The 27750-nt window shown below is 37.9% G+C and overlaps 1 protein-coding gene and 1 long non-coding RNA gene across 2 annotated transcripts in view; both read left to right on the plus strand.

Moving 5' to 3' along the window:
• Window positions 1-25339, plus strand: part of LOC141362777 (sterile alpha motif domain-containing protein 9-like) — a 44200-nt gene extending 18861 nt beyond the window's left edge. The window contains exon 3 of the mRNA XM_073865005.1: window positions 20016-25339. Coding sequence (XP_073721106.1) covers window positions 20016-24722 — 4707 coding nt within the window. The 3' untranslated portion in view covers window positions 24723-25339. The remainder of the gene's footprint in view (window positions 1-20015) is intronic.
• On the plus strand, window positions 2961-4769 carry LOC141362760 (uncharacterized). Its single transcript, XR_012368342.1, has 3 exons — window positions 2961-3596; window positions 4333-4401; window positions 4707-4769. It is a non-coding gene; the product is annotated as an uncharacterized lncRNA (long non-coding RNA).
• Window positions 25340-27750: the final 2411 nt, after the last annotated feature.

A 27750-nucleotide genomic window follows, 5' to 3' on the forward strand; every position in this document is an offset into this window, starting at 1 on the left:
TCATATCCGGAATAATGTGTGCACCTAGAATACAGATTCATTTGAAAATAATTTTTGTCAAAGTTTTGAAAAATAATAATGTTGTGAGGATATTTATATACTCTCGTCTATTAATATGGAAATCTAATAGAAATCTAATAGTAGGAAATATAAAATGTGATACTGCAAAGTTACCCTTCTAAATTTTATTTATGATATATAGCCATATGGAGATAAACCTTTAAAATTGTGCTGATTTATCCATTCAAGTACTGACCACCAGGCTAGAGATTTTAAACATCCTTAATCCACACTTTCTATCAAATAGTCTCCGCTTGATGGATCAATCAGACCGCGTACTAAAATAAACAGGCATTTGGCGACGTGGCTTTTCACATCAAAGGCCGACAGGCTATGCAATTTGGAGAGGGGCCGTTCAATAATATTTAAAAAAAATCCTAAACATGGTTAGACCTGCCGAACAGGTTGAGCACTTTTATATAGCCTACTGTGTTGAGCAAAGAGGCTGCACAGTTTGACCAGCGGGAAGCGGCCGCACATCAGGCCGCCAGATGGGGTTGCTATATAACTTGCAATGTATCAGACCGGCCCTCGCAGCCTCAAAACACTACCGGCCCACCAGGAAATGTCCCGACTCTCCCGATGGCCACTCCGCTACTGAAAGTAGCCCAAATCTGAACTCTGCCAAAAAGCAGGAAACTTGGCAATGCAGCGCACAGCATCTCATGTCGAGTAATGCTCTGGATAAATGTACAAAGTCAAAGTTGAGTTGGAGAAAGACCCATTAGTGTATAATCACAGGATACACGAGCAGTGTGCTTTTATGCATGCAGAGTAAGAGACGGCACCAATAAATTATATCCTAAAATACATCAATATTTACAAAGACACAGTAGAGGACTTATAAAAAGTGTATGAGCCATATTCATTTTGTATTATTCCTTTTGTGTTATGTAATTTTGCCATGTGCCACTAGAGGGCGGTATGAGCTTTGTGTCTCAGCTGATCTCGGGTCAGCCCGGGTGATTTAACCTAAAGGAAATCCAGACACAGGTGTTGGGAATTTGGGAAGCAAACAGTTTTCGACTGTGCTTTGGTGTTTAGCTTGCTACAGGGAACAATAGGTTTTGTTAAGAAAATAGATCCAAATGTGCAGATATATTTATATAGACAACCTCTGGAAAAAGTTAAGTTATTTAAATATCTAGGCTTATGGATGGACTGTAAATTAACATTGAAAAATCATATAGATCATATTGAAAAGAAGTGTAATCAAGTTCTTAATTTAATGAGATGTATAATTGGACAGGAGTGGGGAGCAGATAGACAGGCTTTGATGGGAGTCTATTATGCTCTACTTCGGTCCATATTAGATTATGGGTGTATTGTATATGAGTCAGCATCTCAAACACAACTAAAGAGAATTGATGTCATACAAACTAGAGCTTTAAGATGTATTTTAGGGGCTGCTAAAACCACACCAATAGCTGCTATGCAAGTGGAGTTGTCAGAAATGCCTCTACATTTAAGGCGGAACAAATTATCAATGGCATATTGGATTAATTTAATGGGTCACAATAAAGATCATTTAGCTAGGAAAATTCTAGAAGAAAGTTGGGAAACTAGACAGATTAAGGGATCAGGTTTTGCATGGAAAGCTAATATATGGGCAAAAGAAATGAACCTGCACTCTAAAAAAAAAAGGTTCCTTGAGGTTCTATATAGAACTGTGGGGTTCTATACTTGGCCAATAGAACCTTTTACCAAAAAACAGGTTCCATATAGAATCCTTGGAAGGCAAAGAACCATTTAAATGGTTCTTTGCCTTCCAAGGGTTCTATATGGAACCTGTTTCAGCCACTTCAGTCACGTTTTGTGACTGAAGTGTAAACTAAAGATTACACAATAATTGCAGACCTACCCAACTCATTTACAAACCTACACAACTCATTCACAAACCTTTTTGTGTCAATAGGTTGTGGTCAAATAAAGAGAGAGTCAACAAATAGGCTACTAATATTTAGTGTACACTGTAAAAATCCAACTAATGACATGTTGGACGGGCAAAAATATATAAGTTAAACCAATTCTTTTGTTTGAGCTAGTTGAGAAGACATATTATTTTAAGTCTAGATAAATCTGTGTTTAAAATATTAAATGAATGGTTATTTTCAAATCCAGTCAAGATTCAGAATGGCTAGTGTTGACTGAACTAATTAAGACAAATCAGGTAAATATGTGGACTTATGACAGCTATGTTTCCTGACAACAAAATGCTCATAATATTACTGTTATTTGGTCACAAAATGTAATTGTAAGAGTTGTTCATGCGTGAATGTATGTGCTTAAAGTTTAAATATGCGGTCGGTTAATAAAGATAGCGTCTATTTAAAAATGTGCTCGGACACTTTCGGACGTAGATGAGCTCCATATGAGCTCCAGAAAATCACAGACACTTAAGCGCTCACACCCCGCCCAGCGCAGCCTCTCCTCGGCAAGCCCATCAGAAATCGACTGCTGGCTCTGGTATCTCTGTGGCGTTTAAACGTGATTTCATTCATTTTAATTTCTCATACTTAACAATGAAAGGGTTATGTTTTAAATCATATTTTAGGATTGCACTTAATTGATATTGCTGTTGAGTGATGTTTCATATCTTTTACATTTGTTATAACCGGACTGCATGCGAATTTGAACTTCAGAGCTGAAGGAGCGGGTGGAGAAATAGTCCCAATATCATAACAATCTTAAATAAAACTTCTAAATATACCCGTGTGTGTACCCGTGTGCGCGCGCGCGTGTGTATGTACAGTATGTGCGTGAGTTTTTAATTTAAAATGTCTTAACTTAAGGGTAGGGTCATTTCATCCATAGACATGATTTCATCTGAGATCATTCCGCATGTAACAGCTGGAATCACTCACTGTTTCCCACAACGACACAAGTCATCAGCGGTTTCCTCAAAGTCACGTCAGGTAAGTGTTTGTAAATAAATGTTAATTTTAGACTATATTAATTGGCAAAGACGCAAATACTCGACGTTTTTGTAAACATATAAGTTATATAAAGGTGTGTTATGTTATGTGTCCGACTTAAAGTGTGTGTTATGTTATGTGTCCGAGTTAAAGTGGAGCTATTTTAGTTAAGATAATACCGGACAGGGTTTAGGACTCCGTCTTAATTATAATTGGGACATTTTTACAAACAAACCTTATAAAATACAATTCTGGCGTGCATTTTGAGACAAAACAATAGCACTCATATGTTAACAGATGTCAGTATTTTAGTCAGTGATAAGTCCTGTCCGAGAAAACCGCCCAATAGTGTTTAATTCAATTACGTGTGATGTCTGAGGGAAATTTGGCAATTTTAGGGTATAAAATCTTTCACCGTCAAGCTTTATTATATTAAACATGTTATTTATGTATGTGTGTGTGTTTATATTCCTCTGTTTATTAAACCAGAGCGGTGGTGATGTGGAGAGGGAGACCAGACCACCACCATACGCGAAGATGAGCCTCGAGGCGTGACAGTTATTTTTTCAAACTGAGGAGTTCGGACTCCGGACCGTCATTTCTGCTTGTTTGTACCCTGAGGTAAGTAAACTTTCTACATTTTTGAAACGATATTACTGAAATATTTAGTATAATTAGTTAATATTTATTTTGTTAGAGTAGGTCTTGTGCTAAATAGTGATACTAGAAGCTACATTTATAATATTTACCTCAGTTAAAAAATACTGCTGGTAACGTTAAAGCACTGACGGGCTTCGTCAACCGTCAGTTATAAAAGCTCTGTTAAATACATTTTGTTCCGGGTTTTAATGAATTACGTTACAGTCCTGCTTTATTTCTTTGTCATTTTAAATTAAGTTGCCAAGCACAATAAGACACCTGTGTAAGGAGACGAAATTCGAGACAGGGGTGTTATTTCAATGAAGCGCGTGGTCAAAGGAACCGGGTGGAAGACGGTGGAAGGGAAATTATATGTTTGTCGCAGTTTTACACATATTCCGTGAGTATTGTTCGCTTGTTCACGAGTGTTTTATCAGGGTTGGAGCTAAACCTTGAAGGAAAGTGGAAACTGCTGGCCACAGTTAAGAACTTTCTGCTGGTCTGTATTATAAATGCACGATTGCAGTGCAGCGTTCGTATCCGCAACACGTCTAGATATGCATGTTTTCTGTGATGCACACAATTAATTAATGTGATGGTAGCTGTTAAGACACTTACATTTAACATTCAAATGTTTTAAAAACCAAACGTGTTCAGGTTTTTATGTGTATTTGGTTTGTGAAGTGTAATTTAAATGCTTTTTTCCTCTCCCTCACAGATAACCATGGTTAATAAATGGTCAGACACGTCACTGGCTTTAAAATATAAACCCCATTGATGCAAAAAGGTAAGGTGCTTAAAAGGACCTTGTAAGACTTCGTCACTAATGTTCATTAAAGAGAAAATAAAAAGAAATCTGTGTTTTGTAGCTTTAATGATAATTCTTACTGTATGTATTTCATTTAGAATTTAGCATTAAAGACTGTAAAGTGTTTGAGGATTTAATTTAAATTCTGTATATTTCACACTATTTTTTTATTGAACATTTTGTTTTGAAAAATACATCACTAGTCAATTGCAACCTCAAGTTAATGTAGACTTTAAGGAACTTGTTTGTCTGAAAGTGGATATATAAAGATTTTGTGTTTTAAGATGCTGCATGGAATGACAATGAGGTTTGGAACAGACTTGGTGAAGAACATGGAAACATCTCTAGGGCCCTATAAAATCCGTTTTATTTTTTCCCAAATTCCGTTTTATTTTTTCCCAAATTCCGTTTTCTCCGTTTTAATTTTTGCAAATTCCGTTTTATCCGTTTTAATTTTTGGCAATTATATTTTTTACCCTTTACTGTTATTTTAGTCATAAAAACAGTGTGCCTTTAATGTTAATGATTAAAATGTAAATGCTTTAGGGAAAAACTGGATAACAGGATTACTTAATGACTATAAAAGATGCATTTACACACGCACACACGCCGCGCGCACACACACACACACACACACACACAACTCAATTCAATGCATTGTTTAGTGTTGTTGCAGGAGGCTACAACAAGGTGTCAAAGCAGTGGTGCCTTCGTGCCTTAAACACATCAATCCAGCGGAACGCGATCCATATTTTATACACAATCGCTTGAAATGCATATAACTTTACAAACATACACAGGATAGTGATATGACTTAGGAAAGCATGAGCACGCAGCTCTTTGCACGTGCGAGCGAAAGAGAGACGGAGAGCGGCACCATGATGCAGATGATTATAAAATGCGAGGGATAGTTAGTTTGCCTCAGCTCGCTTGAAATGCATAAAACTGAACAAATACATGAGGATTTGTGTTCGCACTTCGGACAGATGCGTAAGCGTGTGCATGTGAGAGAGGTAGGCTACAGTGAGACATACGTGGATGAGAGAGTGCATGTATCTTTGCGCTCACCGTGAACAGAGTGTTGACAAAACTTCCAAAATAACAGTTGTCCGGTCACATAAAAGTCATGTGAGACCTGCTCGGAACCAAGTGCTTAGCGTCGAATTTCTTTATTTTTTCGCTGACAAAAGCAGAGTCGTGGAGAGCCGCTTCACCATGGTTTCAGTGTTTTGGAGGGGGTCTGAAACGACGGGAGGGGGCGTGTCGCCCAGATTTACTTCCCCGGTCTGCATTTCCCCCAGACATACGTTCGTCTCCCACACAAAAACATAATTTTATTCAAAAAATGTAAAATTCCGCAAAATTCCGCGTTAATACTAGATTACGTGTTAATTAGCCAATCCCGTGATTCCGTCCGCGAATTTTGAAAAAGTATGGTAATCGAACAACAATGGTGCCCATTGACCTGCATTGGTTTTGTGTCCATTAAATTGCTAGTGTAACCCCTGTCTCAGGGCTTATCTAAATCTAAATGTCTGTTCCTCTAAGTTCGTTCAAGGAGCTTTTAGGGCACGTGTCAATCAAGTCAAGTACTCTGATTCTCAAAGAACATGTGAAAACACCATGAATGGAAATATATATAAAAAAATCAATGGCACACACGAAGAACAATTAGCCAGGAATATATATATATATTGTGGCAATATAGGTGAATGGTTTCCCCTTTTTTTTTCTTCTGGCACTTCAAAAAACACTCAAGTAATGAAAATAAATTGACAATTAGATTGAAACAAATATAAACAGTACAATTATAACCCAAGTATTTCAAAAAGCATATCCCCAATATTTAAATGTTCAGTTTTTCCTTCTCCTTTGGATACAGGGGAATATGTAAGGAAAAAAATGTCTCAGTCCCGGGCAATGTGTATGAAATAATGTCTCAGTCCTACCGCTTCCCAGAAATAACACTCCAGGTTCTCAAGAACAGAAGAACAAGAGCGGAAGAGTTGAAACACAAGGCAAAATGACAAAGAGATATCCAGAAGAATCCACTCAGATGATTCAGGGGTCAATCACATCCTCCAACAATTTGTCCAGGAACCAAAAACCAGTCTGCACAACATACATTGTAAATTGATTAAATCAACACATTATAACACTTAAACCATCCCTAAAAAGAGAGATTACATGTCTTTAACTATAATGTTTTTTTCCCTTTTTCCTTCTTTGATAAAGTTTATAAAACAAAACCTTATCTTTTAACAATCTTTAACAGTTTGGACACTGCTAACACACTTTTACATCATTTAAATTAGCACAGTTTAATTTTATACTTTAGCAAGTACATTCTACATGTGAAATTAACAACAACAACATGAGCATTGCACGAGGCTTCACACGATTAGCAAAACTAGCATCGTGATGCTACATGGCTCATCTTAGCATATTTAACTCTTCACATTAACAATTTAAGCACATTTTTGTTGACATTTATACATTCTGACTGGTTTTGCTCAAATAATAACACGATATGACGAAAAAATAATCATATACATAAAATACACTCACCAGAATGTCTCAGTAAACAATCACAGAAAGCAACAAGTGCTTTTCGACTTCAGCACTCTTCCACAGTTTTTCAATTCAACTTCACAGCAAGCATGTAAAACAATAAACCAGCTATTCAACTTAAATTTGCAATATACAAGCTCATTTTAATCGAACAAGTCAGCATTACTCACATTGCATGCGTTCTCTCCCTGCTGTTTACACATACACTCTGCCTTGCAGCGTGCACGCACTCTCTGCGCAAGCTCACACTTAAAGGGGCAGTACACATTTTTAAAGTAGTGCTTACAAAGTGTTCGTTTGGGATAAAAATTAAAGGGGTTACACTCTCCCCCTCTAAACCGCATGAGTCCCTGCATGCGTATTGACAGGAAGACTAGCTGAGAGAATGCTTCCCAGGGAATCAAAAAAAGCAGTAAGTGCAAGCAATATGGGCTTTCCCATTTCCTCATATTCTAATGTCTTTGGTGGGCGTCTTTCCCGCCCTGAACGTCTGAGGGGAATGGTTTCAGTGTCAACTGAACCGTGGAATAATTCGTGAGGTTCTGCCCCTGCATCTGATACCATCTCCTCTGGGATCTCAATGGCTATATAATCTGGGGCATTCTCAACAGGCTCTGAAACCAAATTGACTGGCGTACTCTCAGTACCACCCTCAGATTCTTCATGTGTAGGTTCAGTCATAAGCTGGACAGACTCTGTCATTGGGATAGTCAAAACATGTGGAGAGAACTCAGCTGCATGAGGGTTCAATAACCCGGGAGTTTTCTCTGAATTAGCATGAGAGGTAAGTGGCCCACCATTCACTTGTGTAACAAGGGGATCTCTGGTAAACACTTCAGGAATGGGTATTTGGAAGTAACCTTCTTCCTCATCACTGGACAGCACCTCATAATCTTCACCCTCCTGCATTTCAGTATTAATTCTTGTTCGCACCCCACACTTCCTGTTAGCTGTCTGACTTTTTTCAGAACCCTGTTCTTCTGAGCTCACAGGCAAAAAACCACAAGGCAACAAAAGATCCCTGTGAAGGGTACGATGCGGACCATCACCCTTTTCTGGCTTCACTATGTATACAGGGCTATTCGAAATTCTCTTGACCACAGTATGCACAGTTCTTTCCCATCGGTCTGCAAGCTTGTGTTTCCCCCTCACACTCAAATTTCTCACGAGGACCCGGTCACCAGACATCAGTTCAGCTGCTCTGACTTTTAAATCAAACCTTGCTTTATTCTTTGCGTTCATTTTGCGAGAGTTTGCAACAGCCAAATCATAGCTCTCTTGAAGATGCTCTCGTAGCTTCTGCACATACTCAGAGTGTGTTTTGTGTGTTTCACTTGAAGGGCTGATGCCAAAAACAAGATCAATTGGTAACTTTGCTTGCCGCCCAAACATTAATTCATATGGGGAATAACCGGTGGTGTCATTCCGTGTACAATTGTACGCATGTACAAGGGGTTTTACAAAGTCTCTCCAGTGATATTTGTCCTTTTCATCAAGGGTTCCAAGCATACTGAGCAGAGTTCTATTGAACCTCTCCACCGGGTTTCCGCGTGGATGATAAGGCGTAGTCCTGACTTTGTCAGCTCCAATAAGGGCACACAGCTCTCGAATAGTGTGCGATTCAAAGTCCTTCCCTTGGTCGCTAAGGAGGCGACTTGGGAACCCGTAATGCACAATGAAATTTTCCCAGAATGCTTTTGCGATGGTCTTTGCTTTTTGGTCCTTTGTCGGTACCGCCACAGCGAACTTGGTAAAGTGGTCGGTCATAACCAATATATTTCTGGTGTCACGGTTGTCAGGCTCAAGAGACAAATAATCTATACAAACTAACTCAAGGGGATAAGAGGTCTGTATAGATTGCATAGGAGCAGCTTTCTGAGGGCTTGCTTTCCTCCTGAAACATCTCTCACAGGTGTAACATCTATTTTCAATATCCTTTGCCATCTTCGGCCAAAAGAATCTAGTACGAGCTAGGTCAAGGGCACGCTCGTAACCAAGATGGCCCACCTCATCATGAATGCCGCTCAGTGCTTTCTCTCTGCACTTCTGAGGCAGAACCAGCTGGTGAAACACAGTCCCATTGGTTGTCCACTTCCGGTATAACACTCCATCACGTAGTTCAAGTCGGCTCCATTCCCGCAAGAGCAGGTTAACCTCAGGAGGTTCAAGCTTGGTGTGTCGGAAATTAGGTCTCTGACCTTGTTCCACAAAAGAAATTACCGTTCCCAAAGCTGAATCTTCTCTTTGAGCTTGGTACCACTCATCACGGGTCAGTCCAGGAATAGTCTCGTAACCTGGAGTGGTGAAGCTTTCAGGGACAGATGACGCATTCAAAGCCAAGGATTCTGCAACGACAAGCTCCGACACCCCTGAAACATTGTTCAAAGGGACAAGCAGATGACGTTCACACACTGCAGAGATTAATTCAGGGCAGATCACCTCAGTTTTTTCACATAGGCGCTGTTTTAAGTCTCCAATTGCCTTTTCCTCTTCCAGGAACTCATAATCCTCCTCTGGTGGATTCTGCGGCCTTCGAGACAATCCGTCAGCATCTTTATTAGTGGATCCAGCTCTGTACTTTATATTGAATCTGTAGGTGGATAATGCTGCAAGCCAACGGTGTCCTGCTGCGTCCAGTTTTGCTGAAGTCAGCACATATGTCAGTGGGTTATTGTCTGTGAGAACCGTGAACTCAGTGCCATAAAGATAATCACTAAACTTCTCACAGACAGCCCATTTCAAGGCCAAATATTCCAACTTATGGGTTGGATAGTTCCTTTCACTCTTTGAAAGTCCCCTACTGGCATATGCTATCACACGAAGCTTGCCCTCCTGCTCTTGATAGAGAGCCGCTCCGAGTCCGTCTCTGCAGGCATCCGTATGCAAGATGTAAGGGAGTTCTGGGTTTGCAAATGCAAGGATTGGGGCGGATGTCAATTTCTCAATCAGGGTCTTAAACGCATTTTCACACTCAACTGTCCACTGATCACCGATGAAAGCATTGGGATTAACAGGAGTGTCTGTTCTCTCTCTCTTGTAAACTTTTCCTCTTTTTCTTGGAGGATTATACCCGGCAGTCAAACAATTTAGTGGCTTTGCTATTTTTGAGTATTCCTTGACAAACCGCCGGTAGTACCCAGCAAAGCCTAGAAAACATTTTAGCTCTCGCCTAGTTGAAGGACGAGGCCAATCTCTTAAAGCGGAGATCTTCTCTGGATCAGTGTGAACTCCGTCAGAATCTACAACATGTCCCAGATACTTGACAGAGGACTTGAAGAAGTGACATTTGTCAGGAGACAACTTCAAACCGCATTCTTTCAGACGAGTCAACACTTTTATGAGCCGGGCTTCATGTTCTTCAAGTGTTTTAGAAAATACAATGAGGTCATCCAGAAACACGAGTACTTCATTCAAATGCAAATCTCCTACACACTTCTCCATAAGCCTCTGGAAGGTGCTAGGTGCATTTGTGACACCCTGAGGCAAACGGTTAAATTCAAAGAATCCTAGAGGACAAACGAAAGCTGTTTTATGTTTATCTTCTTCGGCTACTTCGACTTGATAATATCCTGATTTAAGATCCATGACAGAGAACCATCTAGCTCCACTGAGTGCAGAGAACGTCTCCTCTATGTTAGGGAGTGCATATGCATCTTTTATGGTGCGCATGTTGAGCTTTCTATAATCAATACAAAGTCTGATTTGTCCATTCTTTTTGCGAACCACTACAATTGGTGATGCGAAAGGGCTCTCAGACTCTCTGATTATCCCAGCATCTAAGAGCTCCCTGAGGTGTTGCTTAACAGCTTCTCTGTCATTTGGATGAATTGGCCTAGGTCGTTCCTTAAAAGGTGTCTCATCCTGTAATCTAATGTGGTGCTTTACTGCAGTAGCATGGCCGTATGACAAGTCGTCAACTGCAAAGACCTCTGACATGGAATTGAGTTTATCAGAGACACGTTTTTTCCATTCCTCTGGAATCGGCGAATCATCAAGATCAAACACAAGCTTTCCACATGGCACCTGAGCAGAACAAGACAAAAGCTCAGTCTTCAAAGGTAGAACATGAGCAGCTGACATCTCAGCGATCACACGCTTGGGATGAAGAGTAATGTCATGATCAGTTATGTTCTTTAAGATGACAGGGATTTTGGAACGCGCCCAGTATGGGACACTGACCACAGCACATTCGAGAATAAGACCACCCGGCAAGGGAAAAGACTCAGGTTGCTCTAAAACAAATACATCTTTTGTAAGGTCTTTGATCCTCACTTGACCAGGGATACATGCCTCTTGTTTGGCAGGGATAGTGATGGGGCCTTTCCCTAACGCTCTCACTTGAAAAGATTTCCTCTCACTTTCATAATTCTGAGCAACCTGCTGAAAAAGCAAAGCATAATCACGGTTGGCACCAGGGTTTTGTAAGAACTTGGCCCCTTTTCTCTCTATGCCCTGTTGATACAAGCGGTCAAGAACATTTGTTCCAATCAACAGGGGGACTTTACTGTTGAAGTGATAGTCTGGAACAACGAGTACAAGGGATGAGAGCTCCTCCTCTATACCTGTGACAGTACAGGGGAAAGTTATGACAACTTGGATGTAGCCAAGGTATGGAACATTCTGTCCACCAGCACCTTCAACCTCGAACAAGGAATGAATAGGCTGGATGGGAAGAGAAGAAAGGTATGTCAGATAAAATGTCTCGGAAACAGTTGTAACTTGAGACCCAGTATCTAAGAGAGAGTCACACTGAATGCCTTCAACAAGAACAGAAGCAACACAACGTTGGCCAATAAGGTTTTTTGGCAAAAATTCATCTTTAATCCTGTTTGCTTGGGTTTCTCCAGCATAATTGGCTGTATCGTGTAACATCATTGTGGGACGAGTATGAGTGCCGGCAGCTCCTGAATGTCCCGTAGCAGGGGCTGCTACAAGTTTAAAGACTGTGATGTTTCATGTAATTTCCTGTACTTCTCTCGTCTTTCTCTCAGCTGTGAATTCTTTTTACGAACAAGCTCAGGGTTGGGTTCTTCACTGCAGTGAATTGCAATGTGTCCATCCCCACCGCACTTGAAACAGAACCAGGGTTTTGGCATGGCCATAGAGTTAGATGTCTCTCTGGAGCTGGCCACCAGGCATTCACCAGTAACTGTACTTTCGTTAGAGTCTTTCACAGATTTTATTTCACTCCGTTTTGTTTCAGCTTGCTTTGATAAGTATGCAACTTGTTTTTTCAGTGCAGCTATTTCTCCTTTGAGCTTTTGAGTTTCATCTTGTGATTTATTTGTTGACTCAGGTGGGAGTTCTACATTAACAGGTATACCATACACAGAGTGAGCATGCGCAGCTGCTTTTGTGCTGCCAAGATGTTTTTTCATTCGGTCTAGCTTAGCTGCCCTTTTATCTTCCTCAGTCCTCACAGAGAGCAAAAGTTCAGGAAAAAATGGTGGATTGTCTTTACAATGTTCAAGCTGAAGTCCTACGATCATGGGCTGATCCCAGCACCCTCGACAGAACTGGCGAAGCAGATGTTTACGGGAGTCTGCAGCACTGGCTCCCCCTCTAGATATTGCACGGGTAAGAAGAGTGTTCAGTCTTTGCAGGTAAACCGAAGGCTTTTCCCCCGCATTTTGATTTGAATTCAGGAAGGTGGCAAAGAGCTCCTCTCCATCTTCTACGATGCCAAAAGCAGATTCAATCTGGTTGAGGTAAGAGCTAGGTGAAGAATTTACACCTAAGGGCTTGACAATGTCAGCTGCTGGGCTAAGCAAGCTCTCTAAAATCATTCTCGCTTTCTGAGGGTCTGAGAAGAAGGGGTCAGAAAGTAAGAGATCAACTTGGGCACGCCACGTCTCATAGTCAACTTCCCCATTTGGCTTGGGGGTCCTGCCGGAGAACGTGCGGATACGGGTATGTCTCAAAGGTGAGTGAGCAGTTTCGTTACGGATTACATGCTCCACAACTACCTTCTGTACATGAGGTGGGTTAATCATACTTTCATCAACATGTATTTGTTTAGTTGGAACGTACAATGGGGAAACATTTGAAGTCATTGTCTGAGATCTGATTGACTCGGCCGAGGCAGACTCTACATTGGCTATTTCAGAATTGTCATGTCCAGGGCTACGAACCATAGTATGGGGGTTTGCTTCAGCATCTTGCATGTCATTTGATTCAAGCTGGAGGCTCTGGAGCTCATTCTGAAGAGCGAGCATGAACCCCACTCGGCCACTGCCGGCAATAGCATTCAGCTCCTCCATGTATCTCAATGCAAGTTCTCTGCCCAAACTTTCTTGACATAAGTCACGGACTGTTCTAACACACCACGTCATGGAGGGGTCTTTAGGATTTGGCAGTTCACCGAGACTATCAGGGTTGATCCTTAGAACTGAGCGTTCAGATGAGTATTGAACGAGAACTCTGCCTGTGGGCTGATCTGGCTCATCAGGCACCCTAATTATTTTTGCAATCTCCCCATTTACTTCAAAAAAACTTGTTATATCTTCATTTGTGCAGTTTTTGTCTACCCCCGTGACATACAAGCAACTTTGCCCATGCACCCTATATCGGTTACAAAGATCCATTCTTTTTCTTAGGATATCTAATTAACTCAGAATAAGTTTAAAGTGTAAAAACCACTTTTAGAATATTGAATGAAAATCTTTTAAAATATATATTTGCTGATATAATTAAGACTTCAAAAGAAATTAAAGAAATTAACCCAAGCTCCTGGTCGGCTGGCTCGCCACTTATTATGTAACCCCTGTCTCAGGGCTTATCTAAATCTAAATGTCTGTTCCTCTAAGTTCGTTCAAGGAGCTTTTAGGGCACGTGTCAATCAAGTCAAGTACTCTGATTCTCAAAGAACATGTGAAAACACCATGAATGGAAATATATATAAAAAAATCAATGGCACACACGAAGAACAATTAGCCAGGAATATATATATATATTGTGGCAATATAGGTGAATGGTTTCCCCTTTTTTTTTCTTCTGGCACTTCAAAAAACACTCAAGTAATGAAAATAAATTGACAATTAGATTGAAACAAATATAAACAGTACAATTATAACCCAAGTATTTCAAAAAGCATATCCCCAATATTTAAATGTTCAGTTTTTCCTTCTCCTTTGGATACAGGGGAATATGTAAGGAAAAAAATGTCTCAGTCCCGGGCAATGTGTATGAAATAATGTCTCAGTCCTACCGCTTCCCAGAAATAACACTCCAGGTTCTCAAGAACAGAAGAACAAGAGCGGAAGAGTTGAAACACAAGGCAAAATGACAAAGAGATATCCAGAAGAATCCACTCAGATGATTCAGGGGTCAATCACATCCTCCAACAATTTGTCCAGGAACCAAAAACCAGTCTGCACAACATACATTGTAAATTGATTAAATCAACACATTATAACACTTAAACCATCCCTAAAAAGAGAGATTACATGTCTTTAACTATAATGTTTTTTTCCCTTTTTCCTTCTTTGATAAAGTTTATAAAACAAAACCTTATCTTTTAACAATCTTTAACAGTTTGGACACTGCTAACACACTTTTACATCATTTAAATTAGCACAGTTTAATTTTATACTTTAGCAAGTACATTCTACATGTGAAATTAACAACAACAACATGAGCATTGCACGAGGCTTCACACGATTAGCAAAACTAGCATCGTGATGCTACATGGCTCATCTTAGCATATTTAACTCTTCACATTAACAATTTAAGCACATTTTTGTTGACATTTATACATTCTGACTGGTTTTGCTCAAATAATAACACGATATGACGAAAAAATAATCATATACATAAAATACACTCACCAGAATGTCTCAGTAAACAATCACAGAAAGCAACAAGTGCTTTTCGACTTCAGCACTCTTCCACAGTTTTTCAATTCAACTTCACAGCAAGCATGTAAAACAATAAACCAGCTATTCAACTTAAATTTGCAATATACAAGCTCATTTTAATCGAACAAGTCAGCATTACTCACATTGCATGCGTTCTCTCCCTGCTGTTTACACATACACTCTGCCTTGCAGCGTGCACGCACTCTCTGCGCAAGCTCACACTTAAAGGGGCAGTACACATTTTTAAAGTAGTGCTTACAAAGTGTTCGTTTGGGATAAAAATTAAAGGGGTTACACTAGCAGAGTTGTTCGATTACAGACATTCTTCAAAATCTTTTTTGTGCTAGTGTTCTGCTGAAGAAAGAAAGCTGTGAATGTTTGAAATAACGAGTGAGGGAATGAGTTTTCTTTTTTGAGTAAAATGTCCCTGTAATTGATATCTGTACCAAATGTACAATAATTTTTATCTTTGTAGGTCTGGTGAGGAATGCTGCACTTATGTTATTGCAAGCATTATTTCAAGAAAATCCCAGCTTCCTTGACTGTGTAAATAGGGTAAGTATAGTCTTCTGTAATTTAGTTAGCATTTGAGGCACTTTATTTAAAGTTACATTCAATGCAAATATAAAAATATTACTCTGTTTACCCTTAAATAGCATACAGCTCCACATCAATTATTATGAGTCTTGTTGGTTCTTGAGTGTCGCTTGCCTAGTTGTCATACTTTATTTGTGTTATTATGGGGTAATTTTAAGTCTATTTGATGGCTTCTGTTAATTGGTAAAAAGCACTTAAAAGGTGAAATGTTTGTTTTACAGGAACTCAAAGGTCCCACATCAACCATAGTGTTCAACGGCTCTCCTGATCTTTTCAAATCTGAATGTATCAAATTTATAATGGACAATGTGAACATAATATGTGGAAGACATTGACATCACAGGCTGTGGAATGACTGTTTGCGTTTTTTTCTCCTCAATGTTCAATACCCTTTTGCCATTAAGCACACAGTGACTTTAATTTATAAAATATATGCTTAAGTTTTAATACCTGTACAAAACAAATGTACAATCAACTTGTGTAAATTGTCATTCTATTTAATAGATTGTTCATGAATTGTCTTTAAATGCATTGTGATTTCGGTAACACTTTACAATAAGGTTCATTAGTTAACATTAGTTAATGTATTAACTAACTTGAACAAACCATGAGCAATACATTTGTTACAGTATTTATTCATCTTTGTTAATGTTAGTTAATAAAAATTTAAGCTTTAATTGCTTGTTCATGTTAGTTCAAGTCAGAGTGCATTAACTAATGTTAACAAGATTTTAAGTAAGTATAAGTAATTGTTGAAATTAACATTAACAAAGATTAATAAATGCTGTATAAGTGCAGTTCATTATTAGTTCATGTTAACTAATGTAGCTAACTAATGTTAACTAATGAACCTTATTGTAAAGTGTTACTGTGATTTCTTTTCATAATTTGAGACACATGTAAAAGTTACTAAAAATTAGTACTGCATACAGTATCTATGCGTAAGGGAAATAACTTTAACAAAATTTTTGAATGTATAGTGTAATTAAGAGTTTAGCTGTTTAATACAGAGATGCAATTTATATATATATATAAACGTATGTATGTTTATTAAAAAGTGAAAATGCTTAATGGAAATAATTAAATAACTAAATGGTTGAATGTAATGAGACATTTTAAATGTAAACTAAAGTTTTGCTGTCTAAAACAGAATAAAGAGATGTGATTTTAAGTAATTTTTATAGATTTATATTTCTGTATAATACAATTAATAAATAGTAAACTTTTATAATTTTCTGGATCGGTTATAATTTCTTATCAATAATAAATTACTCATAATAATAAAGAACCTTTAATGGTTCAAAATAGAACCATCTAACTTTGATTTAAAGAACCATTTTGGGTTCTTTTTAATGAACCCATTAAAGTGGTTCTATATTGAACCTTTTGGGGGTTCCATATATGAAGCGGGTGATAGAACCATTTCTGGTTCGATATAGAACCGTTTTTTTTAAGAGTGTGGATAAAAGAAAGTATGGGCCAACTATTACAATATCACCAATTCCACCTTGGTTTTTTTGTGAACCACAAATAGACCTCACAATACATGAAAAAATGCAAAAGGGAGAATGTGGAGGGGATATAAAAACAATGGCAATAGAGCATATTAAAACTGTTCATTATTCATCCGTTCACATTTATACTGATGGGTCGAAAAACCCTGAGTTAGGGATCACTGGTGCAGCCTTTTATGTCCCAGAGTTAAAGTATGGAAATAAAGGGAGATTAACTAATGGAGCGTCAGTGTACACGGCAGAGTTAGCGGCTATACAAATGGCACTACAATGGATTGAGGAAACAAGGACGGTATCTGTTAAGAGGTGTTAATATGCTCAGACTCAATGGTGTCTCTCTTAAGTCTTCAAACTTTTAAATCTTGCAGAAATGATATATTAACAGAAGTTTTTAATAGTTTATATAGACTAAAGAATGAGGGAATATTGGTGAGATTTGTTTGGGTACCAGCCCATGTTGGGATTCAGGGCAATTAGATGGTTGATCAAATGGCTAAAGAAGCACTTCAATTGAATAATATCAATTTAACAGTAAGTTTGAGTAGGGTAGAAGGGAAATCACTTATTAAACAAGCATGTAAAGATATGTGGCAGATATCTTGGGACTCATGTATGAAGGGAAGACATTTTTATAACATACAAGGTAAATTAAAGCAAAGCAATATAAATCATAATATAAGTAGGAGGTAATATATATTATTTACAAGATTAAGAATGGGACATATTAGGCTCAATGCAAATAATTACATCATAGGTAAACACAATACAGGTCTTTGTGATGGGTGTCAGGAAAGGGAGACAGTGGAACATGTTATAATGACATGTGTGAAATACCAGCAGGAAAGAATATTGTATATTAGAGAAAATCAAGAAATGGGGATTACAGAATTTACAATGGGCAATATTTTAAATGAAGGGACATATACGGGTAGGCTAATAAGGGCATTAATGAGGTTTTTAAAAAACATTGCGGTAATTCATAGAATTTAATCTGAGTCATGCAGACTATCCTTGTCACACTCCAGTACAGTAGGTGGCGGTATGCACCTTTTCAGTTGGTTTGCAACCCGCCAGTAAACCCACGAAAGAAGAAGAAGAATAGGTTTTGTTGTTTTTGGTATGTATTATGAGTCAAGTTATTGCCGCTGTATGATATACATAAGGAAAATAAACTTGCTAGATAATAAAATACGCAATTGTCTCAGTGTTGATTGGTGTAAGCTGCACGGGCACACGTCAAAACTTTATACACTCTATTTGCAACCAGTACTAGACTTTGTTAGGACATAGTCAGTACAAAAAGCTTTCATTTAAGTTAGTTTTAATCCAGAGCTTTTAGAATTAATCAGCAAATGATTACCCTTTGTGCAAACTGTAAAGGTTTTCGTTTAGTTAATATGCAGGTTGTGTTTGATGGGTCTGCATGTGACACATGCATCTTGAGGGAGAGCGCAGTGGTAAACGTGAGGGGGAAAGCTTTCATTTGTCATCTATTCGATGGCGGCAGTTTATGTAAGTTTATAACTAGTAACGCAAATGGCTTCTCAATATCGTTGCGGTTAAACGCATATGCGGGGACACCCATTGTCTATGCTGAGCATAGCTGCTAGTGGTCATAGTTTCAGATGGTGCAACATGCGTAAATATTTTTCACAAAGTCGAACGTAGCAGACATAGGACTTACACACAACTTTTTTACATCCAGCTAGTGCAACCAGCCTCTGATCTGTATATTTTTTGTTTGATATCTCTGCCTTTTCATATTTTAATTGACCCTATGTAAAAATATGACACGCTATGGTTACATTAATCTCCATAGCCCTTCACACTGCACTCAACCACCTCGAACGGCAGGGAACTTATGCAAGAATGCTCTTCATTGATTACAATGTTACCTCATATTAGCCTCATATTAGCTTTTCCCGGACCAGCATTAACTTAATCCAGGACTAGGCCTTAGTTTAATTAGGAAATATAACTAGTTTTAACAAACATGCCTTACTAAAAACATTACCTGTGTGCATTTTGAGGTAAAACAAAGGGCACTGATGTATTTAAAGATATGTCAGTGCAAGTTGTTTTCAGTTTGGAGAGCTCTTAAAAGTGTTTAAGTGTAGGACTAGTCTAATCCCTGTCCAGGAAACCGCCCCTTAAAGATTTACACACAGACTGTACTGTATACTTGTATAACTAGCAAAAATGTAAATGTAATGTATGTTTTGGCTAAACTGTGGAATGAACCGATCCCTCTTGTCTAATCTGTTCATTTTACAATGTAACTTTTAAAATATTTTTCTGGAAAACTAAATCCTGACATTTAATCCCAAAATTTACTGAAATGTGACGTTTTCGTATTCTTCTCTACCTCTCAACCCTTTTTTGTCCTTGATTGATTGATTGATTGATTGATTGATTTCAAATGTTGATCGTCGCCACAGTCAAACAAAGACTTCTTTTGATAGTTGAAATGAGATGTCTATCAGCATCAAACTTTCAGGGGTGGTTTCCCGGACAGGGATTAGCTTAATCCAGGACTAGGCTTTAGTTTAATTAGGAAATATAACTAGTTTTAACAAACATGCCTTACTAAAAACATTACCTGTGTGCATTTTGTGGCAAAACAAAGGGCCCTGTTGTATTTTAAGATATGTAAGTGCAAGTTGTTTTCAGTTTGGACAGCTCTTAAAAATGTTTTAGTCTAGGACTAGTCTAATCCCTGTCCGGGAAACCGCCCCTCAGTGCTATTAAATAAAAATTCAGAGTGGCACTCCTCTGACTCTGCCCCTGTTTCCTGGACAGTGTATCGATTAATCCAGTACTAGGTCTTAGTTATATTAGGAAACTTAAGTAGTTTTTACAAACATATCTTACAAAAAACATTACAGGTGTGAATCTTGAGACAAAACAAAGGCACTGCATACAGTATGTATTTTAAGATATGTTAATGCAAACTGTTTTTAATTTAAGATATCTCAAATAAGCATTTTACCGCCTTTCTTCCTAAATTTTACAACAATTGTATAAAATATATTTTTCATTGTTTGTTTTCTTTCAGAATAATGGAGATGAGAAAGATGTTTCATCTGAACTTCCTGTGGACATTAATGACTGGAATAAAGATCATGTGAGACAGTGGCTGCTCAACATAAAAGTAGATGAAGATGATGCTGAGATTTTATATAAAGAAAATGTTAATGGAGCTGGTCTTCTCCATTTAGAGACATCTCATCTCACAAAACTAGGGCTCTCGTTTAATGGAATCAAGCTGATTATTAAAAACAGAGATGAATTAAAACAAGAATTGTTGCTAAAGTATGGTATCTTGAAGCCGTACCCATTTAAAAGAATTGATGCTGCCCACAGGTACAAGGAAAATGCCATTTTTGATATAAATGAGAGTGGTCCTTTAGACTTCATACAACCATGCCATGAATTCAAAGCATTCACCAACACAACAGAAGAAAATGCAATGGAAAAATATAAATTTGAAGTCATTAGATTTGCAGCAGCTTGTATGAACAGCCGCACAAATGGCACCATACATTTTGGAGTGGCAGATAATGGACAAATTCTGGGTATTAGTGTCCATAAAAAAGACAAGTTTGAAGAACAGCAGTTAGTAGCAATTAAAAAACATTTTCAGGAGGTTGAAAAAGCGAAGAGGTGTATTATGACCCCTCGCTTTGTTGAAGTTCTCAAAGCTGACATGACATCCACAGGAAAATTTGTAATTGAGGTAGACATAGAGCCATCCTTCAATGTCTGTGAAAATTCATCTTTTATCACTCAAAATATTGACACAGACAATAGGAATAATGGCATGTCTTTTTTCATTAGAGATGGCAGCAGCACAAAGAAGCTGACTGATTACTCAGTTTATATTGCTAACATGCCAAATTTGTCCCAGTCAAGGAAGGATGCTGAAGAAAAGCATCTCTCTGTTATCAGAAACAGTGTTGAAGGATCAAAACTATGTGAGATGTTAACAGGAGGAACACACTCTTTGGACAAGTCACACTTTCAACACTACATTCTGGTAGCTAACAAATCCCATCCTGATCAGCTAGAAAACCTGAAGTTTCTGACTCACATGAACCTCGTGGCTGTTTTAGATTTTGATCCAGAATCTGGTGAAAAGGGCTTGAATAAACGTTTTAAAGCCAGTAAAACAAATAATCATTTGCCAGCTGAATATCAAATTATACAAGCAGTTGAAGACACCGCTGAGAAGTTAGAGCTGACCAGAAATACAAGTTGGGTTTTCTGTAACGGAGGCTGTAAGAAGGAAAAACCCTCAGATGTCTTGAAATGGTCAATTCAGAAAGGAGCCTCGGTACAGGATGTTGTTACTTTACTATGCCGAAAAGATGTGCTGCACAACAAAATAGTTCTCATCATATTCTTGTTGTTAAGTCAAGTGACTGATGGACCGGACCCTTTTTTGGAAACCTTCAATAAGTTTTTACAGGGGCTACATGGAACAAATCAAATCTTATGTATCTGTGACAATAAAACAACCTACACCTACTGGAAGGATCTCATTATGGGGCGTTATGGAGTTGATATCTCTAAAAGATGCATTTCTGAACTGAGTTTTGCTGAAATCAATGGAACCGTGCTCAGTCTCTGGTCAGAGAATCGTAAATCAAAAAGGTTTCTGCCTGGTGTTGGTGGCAGTAAGGTTGAGTTGTCAAGGGACACTGAGAAAACCTTAGATATGCTGAGTATTCTCTGTGTAAACCAATGTGATGGAGGACATGAGAACAAACAACAAATTGAAGAGAATTTTTACAGAGGAGAGAAAGTGTCTTGGTGGAACTTCTATTTCTCTGAACAACCGGGGTCAGTGTCACTCATCAAATGGGACAGGTTTGATTATATTGTTAATACCATCATTCCAGACCTGCTTACTGAGAAGAGAGCTTGTGTGTTCTTCCACATCTTGCATCTTCCACAGCGTGGGGCTACGACTCTGGCCATGCATGTTCTCTGGACATTTAAAGATAAATATCGTTGTGCAGTGTTGAAGGACCAAATAGATGATTACACCAAAGTAGCTGAACAGGTAGTGGAGTTACTAACATACAAGACAAAAGAGCAACCAACCCGACCTCCTGTTTTGCTCATGATTGATTTAAATTTTGAAGAAAGTGATGTAAAAAATCTTCAGCTGCAAATTGAGGAGGAATGTCTGAAACAAAACATTTTCTCAAAGTCTCCACAAGTCATTCTTATGAATTGCATGAGAGTTAAGTCCCGTGAACAGGCTGAAGAAAATGACGAATCTGTTTTCTTAGGTGACAGATTATCTGAGCGGGAACAGAAATACATGGATGCAATGCAGAAAGAGTTTGAGAGGACCAAGACAAACACAGAAACATTTCATGGTTTCATGTTTCTAAAGACAAACTTTTCATCTAAGTACATTGAGGATGTTGTTAAAAATACTCTGAAAGACTTTAACTTTGAACACAAACATGCTCAACTGTTTGCCATTCTTGTCCTCTTGGATGTATACTGCAGGAATTCATCACTGTCAGTTAGCACATGTGAGGAGTTTCTTAATCTACAAACAACAGAAAACTGTCAGTCCTGCACGATTGAAGATGGATTTGAGAATCTCTCCTCTTTTTTGACCAGATGTACAGTCTCTTCTAAAGTTATTTTTGAGGGTGTGAGGGTGATTAATTCAAGTGTAGCTCAACACTGCTTGGAAGAACTTACAGCTACTCATGGAGTAACAAAAGCAGAGATCACAAACATTCTGCTCACAGCAGACTTATTCAATGATTGCTTTCTGGGGAAACAAAAACTAATGTCTGATGTGCACAGCATGTTGTGTGATGTGAAGAGGCAACATTCAACTAAGAATGAAGGCCTTTTTTCACCTCTTATCCATGATATCATGAAGGAGACCCCAGAGTTGTTGGAGGAGATTTTGAACAATGCTGCAAAATTCTACAGAAAGGATGCAGTAATATTCCAGCTCCTCGCCAGGTACTATTACATAAACAAAAAAGATTTCCAAATGGCTGAGGAATGGGCAAAAAAGGCAAAAGACCATTCAAATGACAACTCAGATATATGTGACACAGTGACAAAGGTGCTTAAGAGTGAGCTAGACAGAGATGATCCCATAAAGCCAGACAGTCTTGAAAAGGATCTTACATTGGCTAAGTCTGAAACAAAAGCCTGCAAGGAAACACAGGATAATTTGATAAAGGATGCAGAAGAAAAGCATCTCTGTGTTATCAAAAACTGTGGCGAAGGACCAAAACTATGTGAGATACTTACGGGAGGTACACAGTCTTTAGACAATTCACACTTTCAGTGGTACATCTTGGTAGCTAACAAATCCAATCCTGTTCAGCTAGAAAACCTAAAGTTCTTGACTTACATGAACCTCGTGGCTGTTTTAGATTTTGATCCAGAATCTGCTGAAAATGGCTTGAATACACTTTTCCGAGATGGAAAACCCAATAAACATTTACTTGCTGAATATAAAATTACATTGACAGTTGAAGACATTGCTGAGAAGTTAGAGCTGACCAAAAAAACAAGTTGGGTTTTCTGTAATGGCGGATATAAGGAGGAAAGCCCTTCAGAGTTTCAGAACTGGTCAGTTCAGAAAGGATCATCTGTACGAGATGTTGTTTCTTTCCTGTGCCGAAAAGAGGTGCTGCCCAACAAGAAATTTCTCATCGTATTCTTGTTGTTAAGTCAAGTGACTGATGCCCAAGACCCATTGCTGGAAACCTTCAGTATGTTTTTACAGGAGCTAAAGACAACAAATCAAATCTTATGTATCTGTGACAATGAAACAACCTACGACAACTGGAAGAGTCTCATTATGCAGCGTTATAGAGTTGATATCTCTACAAGATGCATTTCTGAACTGAGTTTTGCTGAAATCAATGGAACGGTGCTCAGTCTCTGGTCAGAAAATTGTAAATCAAAAAGGTTTCTGCCTGGTTTTGGTGGCAGTAAGGTTGTGTTGTCAAAGAAGACTGAGGATACCTTAGATTTGCTGAGTATTCTCTGTGTAAACCAATGTGATGGAGGAAATGAGAACAAACAACAAATTGAAGAGGGATTTTACAAAGGAGGGAAAGTGTCTTGGTGGAATTTTTATTTCTCTGAACAGCCGGGGTCAGTGTCACTCATCAAATGGGACAAACTTGATTATATTGTTAATGCCATCATTCCAGAACAGCTCAATAATAAGAGAACTTGTGTGTTCTTCCACATCTTTCATCTTCCACAGCGTGGTGCTACGACTCTGGCCATGCATGTCCTCTGGACACTCAAGGATAAATATTGTTGTGCAATGTTGTTTGAGCAAAAGGACAAAACAGATGAAAGCTACACCAAAGTAGCTGAACAGGTAGTGGAGTTACTAACATACAAAGCAAAAGAGCAACCAGCCCGACTTCCTGTTTTGCTCATGATTGATTTAAATTTTAAAGACTGTGATGTAAAAAATCTTCAGCAGAAAATTGAGGAGGAATGTTTGAATCAAAACATTGTCTCAAAGTCTCCACAAGTCATTCTCATGAATTGCATGAGAGTTAAGTCCCGTGAACAGGCTGAAGAAAATGACATCTTGGTTTTCTTGGGTGACAGATTATCTGAGAGGGAACAGAAATACATAGATGCAATGCAGAAAGAGTTTGAGAGGACCAACAAAAACACAGAAAAATGTCATGGGTTCATGTTTCTAAAGACAAACTTTTCACATAAGTACATTGAGAATGTTGTTTAAAATACTCTGAAAGGCTTCAACGTTCATTACAAACATGCTAATCTAATAATTTCATTCTGAAGTCAGTAAAGGACAGATATGTTAACAATGCTGTCAACTGTAGCTAGACCAATGTAATTCTCACCAAAATCAACCCAGAATCTCAATACATCAGGCCACATTTTGTCAATTATTCTGTAATACAATCAAACACAGCCCAACCTTAGGTGACAGCCTGCCATTGTGCTTTTATTGAATGTACCTGTACCTGTCGCACTGGACAGACAGATTTTGATCATAATTTCAGAAATGGATGTTTAAATTCACAAAATATTCCATTCTATTCACCAATAGCACACATTAGGGCAGTTTAAAGGACTGAGATTGGAGATGATAAACCAAAGCACAGGGGTTGTGTCTACAGTTATTGTTGTTATAGTCCTAAACAAAGACTTATATTTTTATTGTTTATTATTCTCAATATTCAGTTTCATTTTAGAGATTTACACTGGAGAAATTCCTAGATGTAGTTTCTGAAATTATTTTGATGTTCATATAAACTTGTTTGTTGTGTATTGTAATGGGTTTTCCAGTGGTGATTCGTGTACAGTGTTTACTCGTTTAACCAATTTCAGAGAGTTTTACTTCATTTATATTTTACTAATTATATGTTTATTTCTATAGATAGATAGATAGATAGATAGATAGATAGATAGATAGATAGATAGATAGATAGATAGATAGATAGATAGATAGATAGATAGATAGATAGATAGATTATTGTTTGTTCAATATCATTTTTTTCTAATAATAACCTTTAAACGGGTTGATATGGGTTTTATGACTTTATTGCTTTAAAAAATTACAAACTGTACCAGAATGTGCCCTAACCTTTTTTTACTCTTCTTTTCTCAAGTCTTCATATGCATAAGACATTGTTAATATTAATAAATAAGTTTGTTCAGAAGAATTCAGACAGAATGTTAATAAAGATGTGATTCAATAAACTTGGTTTTCTTGCTCTTCCTCGCATCTGTCTCTTGGCTGATAAAAGAGTGAACCTGGCAGCTGAGTTGAGTGATTTGCTCAAGACAGGTTATAACATTGTATAAAGTACTGCATATACACACACATACACAGTTTTACTGATAATAAAAGCAACATCAGACGACCATAATCCCATCAACACTAAGGCCCTCTTCATAACACAACAGTATAACTGTGAAGAGACAATAACAAGTGTTAAACTCTTTCCCCCAGTTTCACAAATAAGGCTTAAAGGTGCAGTAGAATGTCAAACTGTATTTACTTGGGCATAGATAAATAATAAGAGTTCTGTGCATGGTAATAGCATATCATGATTCTCAAAAACAATTGTTTCCTCCATAATTTTATGTAAACCTTATGCATGCAAAAGACAGCTGGTAAACAGGTCAAATCACCGACTGTGATGTTACAGTAGAGATGCACCCCCAACATTAAATTACACATTAAATTAAGTACAATGTTGTTACAATGCTAAAAACAAAGTTGTGACTGCTAAGTTAGCGCTATATTTTAGTTAATGCTATATGCTAGTTAATGCTATATGTTAGTTAATGGTATATGCTAGCGTTTAGGCTGAAGTTCTACTATTGACATTAGTTACGTTCCACAAACTTACCACTCAGAAATTACCATTAAAAATCTCCAAACAATTGCTTATTCTTCAAAATCTGTGTTTTCGTCTGATAAAGGCTCAAACATAAGATCTGTTTACACACACAGAGAGCTACTGAAGGAGCTGCTCTGTGAAACAGCCAATCAGAGCAGAGCTCAACATTATTATTCATGATCCTTTCAAATAAGGTAATAATAGACCATTTCATTATAAAAGGCAAATCCTAGGGTTGTAAATGGACATGTAAAACCGACTCTGGGTCATTTTTTGTTTAGTAACACGGTACCTAACATAAAAAAATTGTGTGATCAGCTAAAATCAGAGGACACATGGGTCAAAACAGAATACTTGTGTAAGTAACACGAACAATTAAAAACTATTAAAGACAGAACAGTACTGTCTCTTTGCAAGTTTAACTTTTTATTTTTAAGTAATTGTCATATTATTTTTTTCATGAATTCTCTACCATCATTGTCAAATGAGAAAATAAATATCAAGTTATATGTGGGATGTTTGTAACATGGAAAAACATAATTTGGTGTTGATCGTAGCGTGTGTATATTAACCTTTGTTTGGTGAAGGTCAGTACAGACTACATGATGCTGATGTGCCAATGTCCTTTTTTTCTGAAACCATACTGAAGTACAATTCCACGAAATGCCCCACAACTGTTATTCAATTTCAATTCAATTTTATTTATATAATGCTTTTCACAATTGTTAATTGTTGCAAAGCAGCGTTACATGAGAAGATGTAGAGGAGAACACAGAAAATCAATAGATAATATAAGAAGTAGAGATAGCGGCTAAGGTTAAACCGTACAAGCGAGCATATTAATAATGTGACGTATATAGTAAAGTGCTAAGTTAAGCCAAAGTTGGCTTATTGTAACAACTGTCCTCCTTTAAAACAACAAGTTACAATATTACGACTTCATTCTCTGTCTGTTTTTTTTCCTCTGTGGCCCTAATGTTCTATCATTTTATATATAGCCATATAGTCTATTGGAAACTGTAAATGATCTAATGATAGCAACATCATCTAAAAATCATAATTTATCCAAAATTATTGAAATTAATGATCACAAACACTTCAAAAATGACAGTTGGTCTAGTTATAAATGTTACGTTTGTGGTGACTGCTGACTGACATAAGGGATGAGATTGAATAGATCCTGGAATTTAGCCTGGTCTGGAGCAGGCTAGCTCCACAGAATAGATCTCCATGGTAATTTATACCATATCATATCCTCCTGCCCCCATCCAGCTTTAGTGCAACCGGATCACGGATCAATTGAGCCAGGATCACCAAGATATTCCGTCTTAATCCCTTATCCTAGTTTTGTGCAATAGGCCCCTTGTCTGCTCAGCTTGTCAATAAACAGCTTAT

This window comes from Misgurnus anguillicaudatus, unplaced genomic scaffold, assembly GCF_027580225.2.
Source record: "Misgurnus anguillicaudatus unplaced genomic scaffold, ASM2758022v2 HiC_scaffold_29, whole genome shotgun sequence".
In the NCBI taxonomy this organism is placed as follows: domain Eukaryota; kingdom Metazoa; phylum Chordata; class Actinopteri; order Cypriniformes; family Cobitidae; genus Misgurnus; species Misgurnus anguillicaudatus.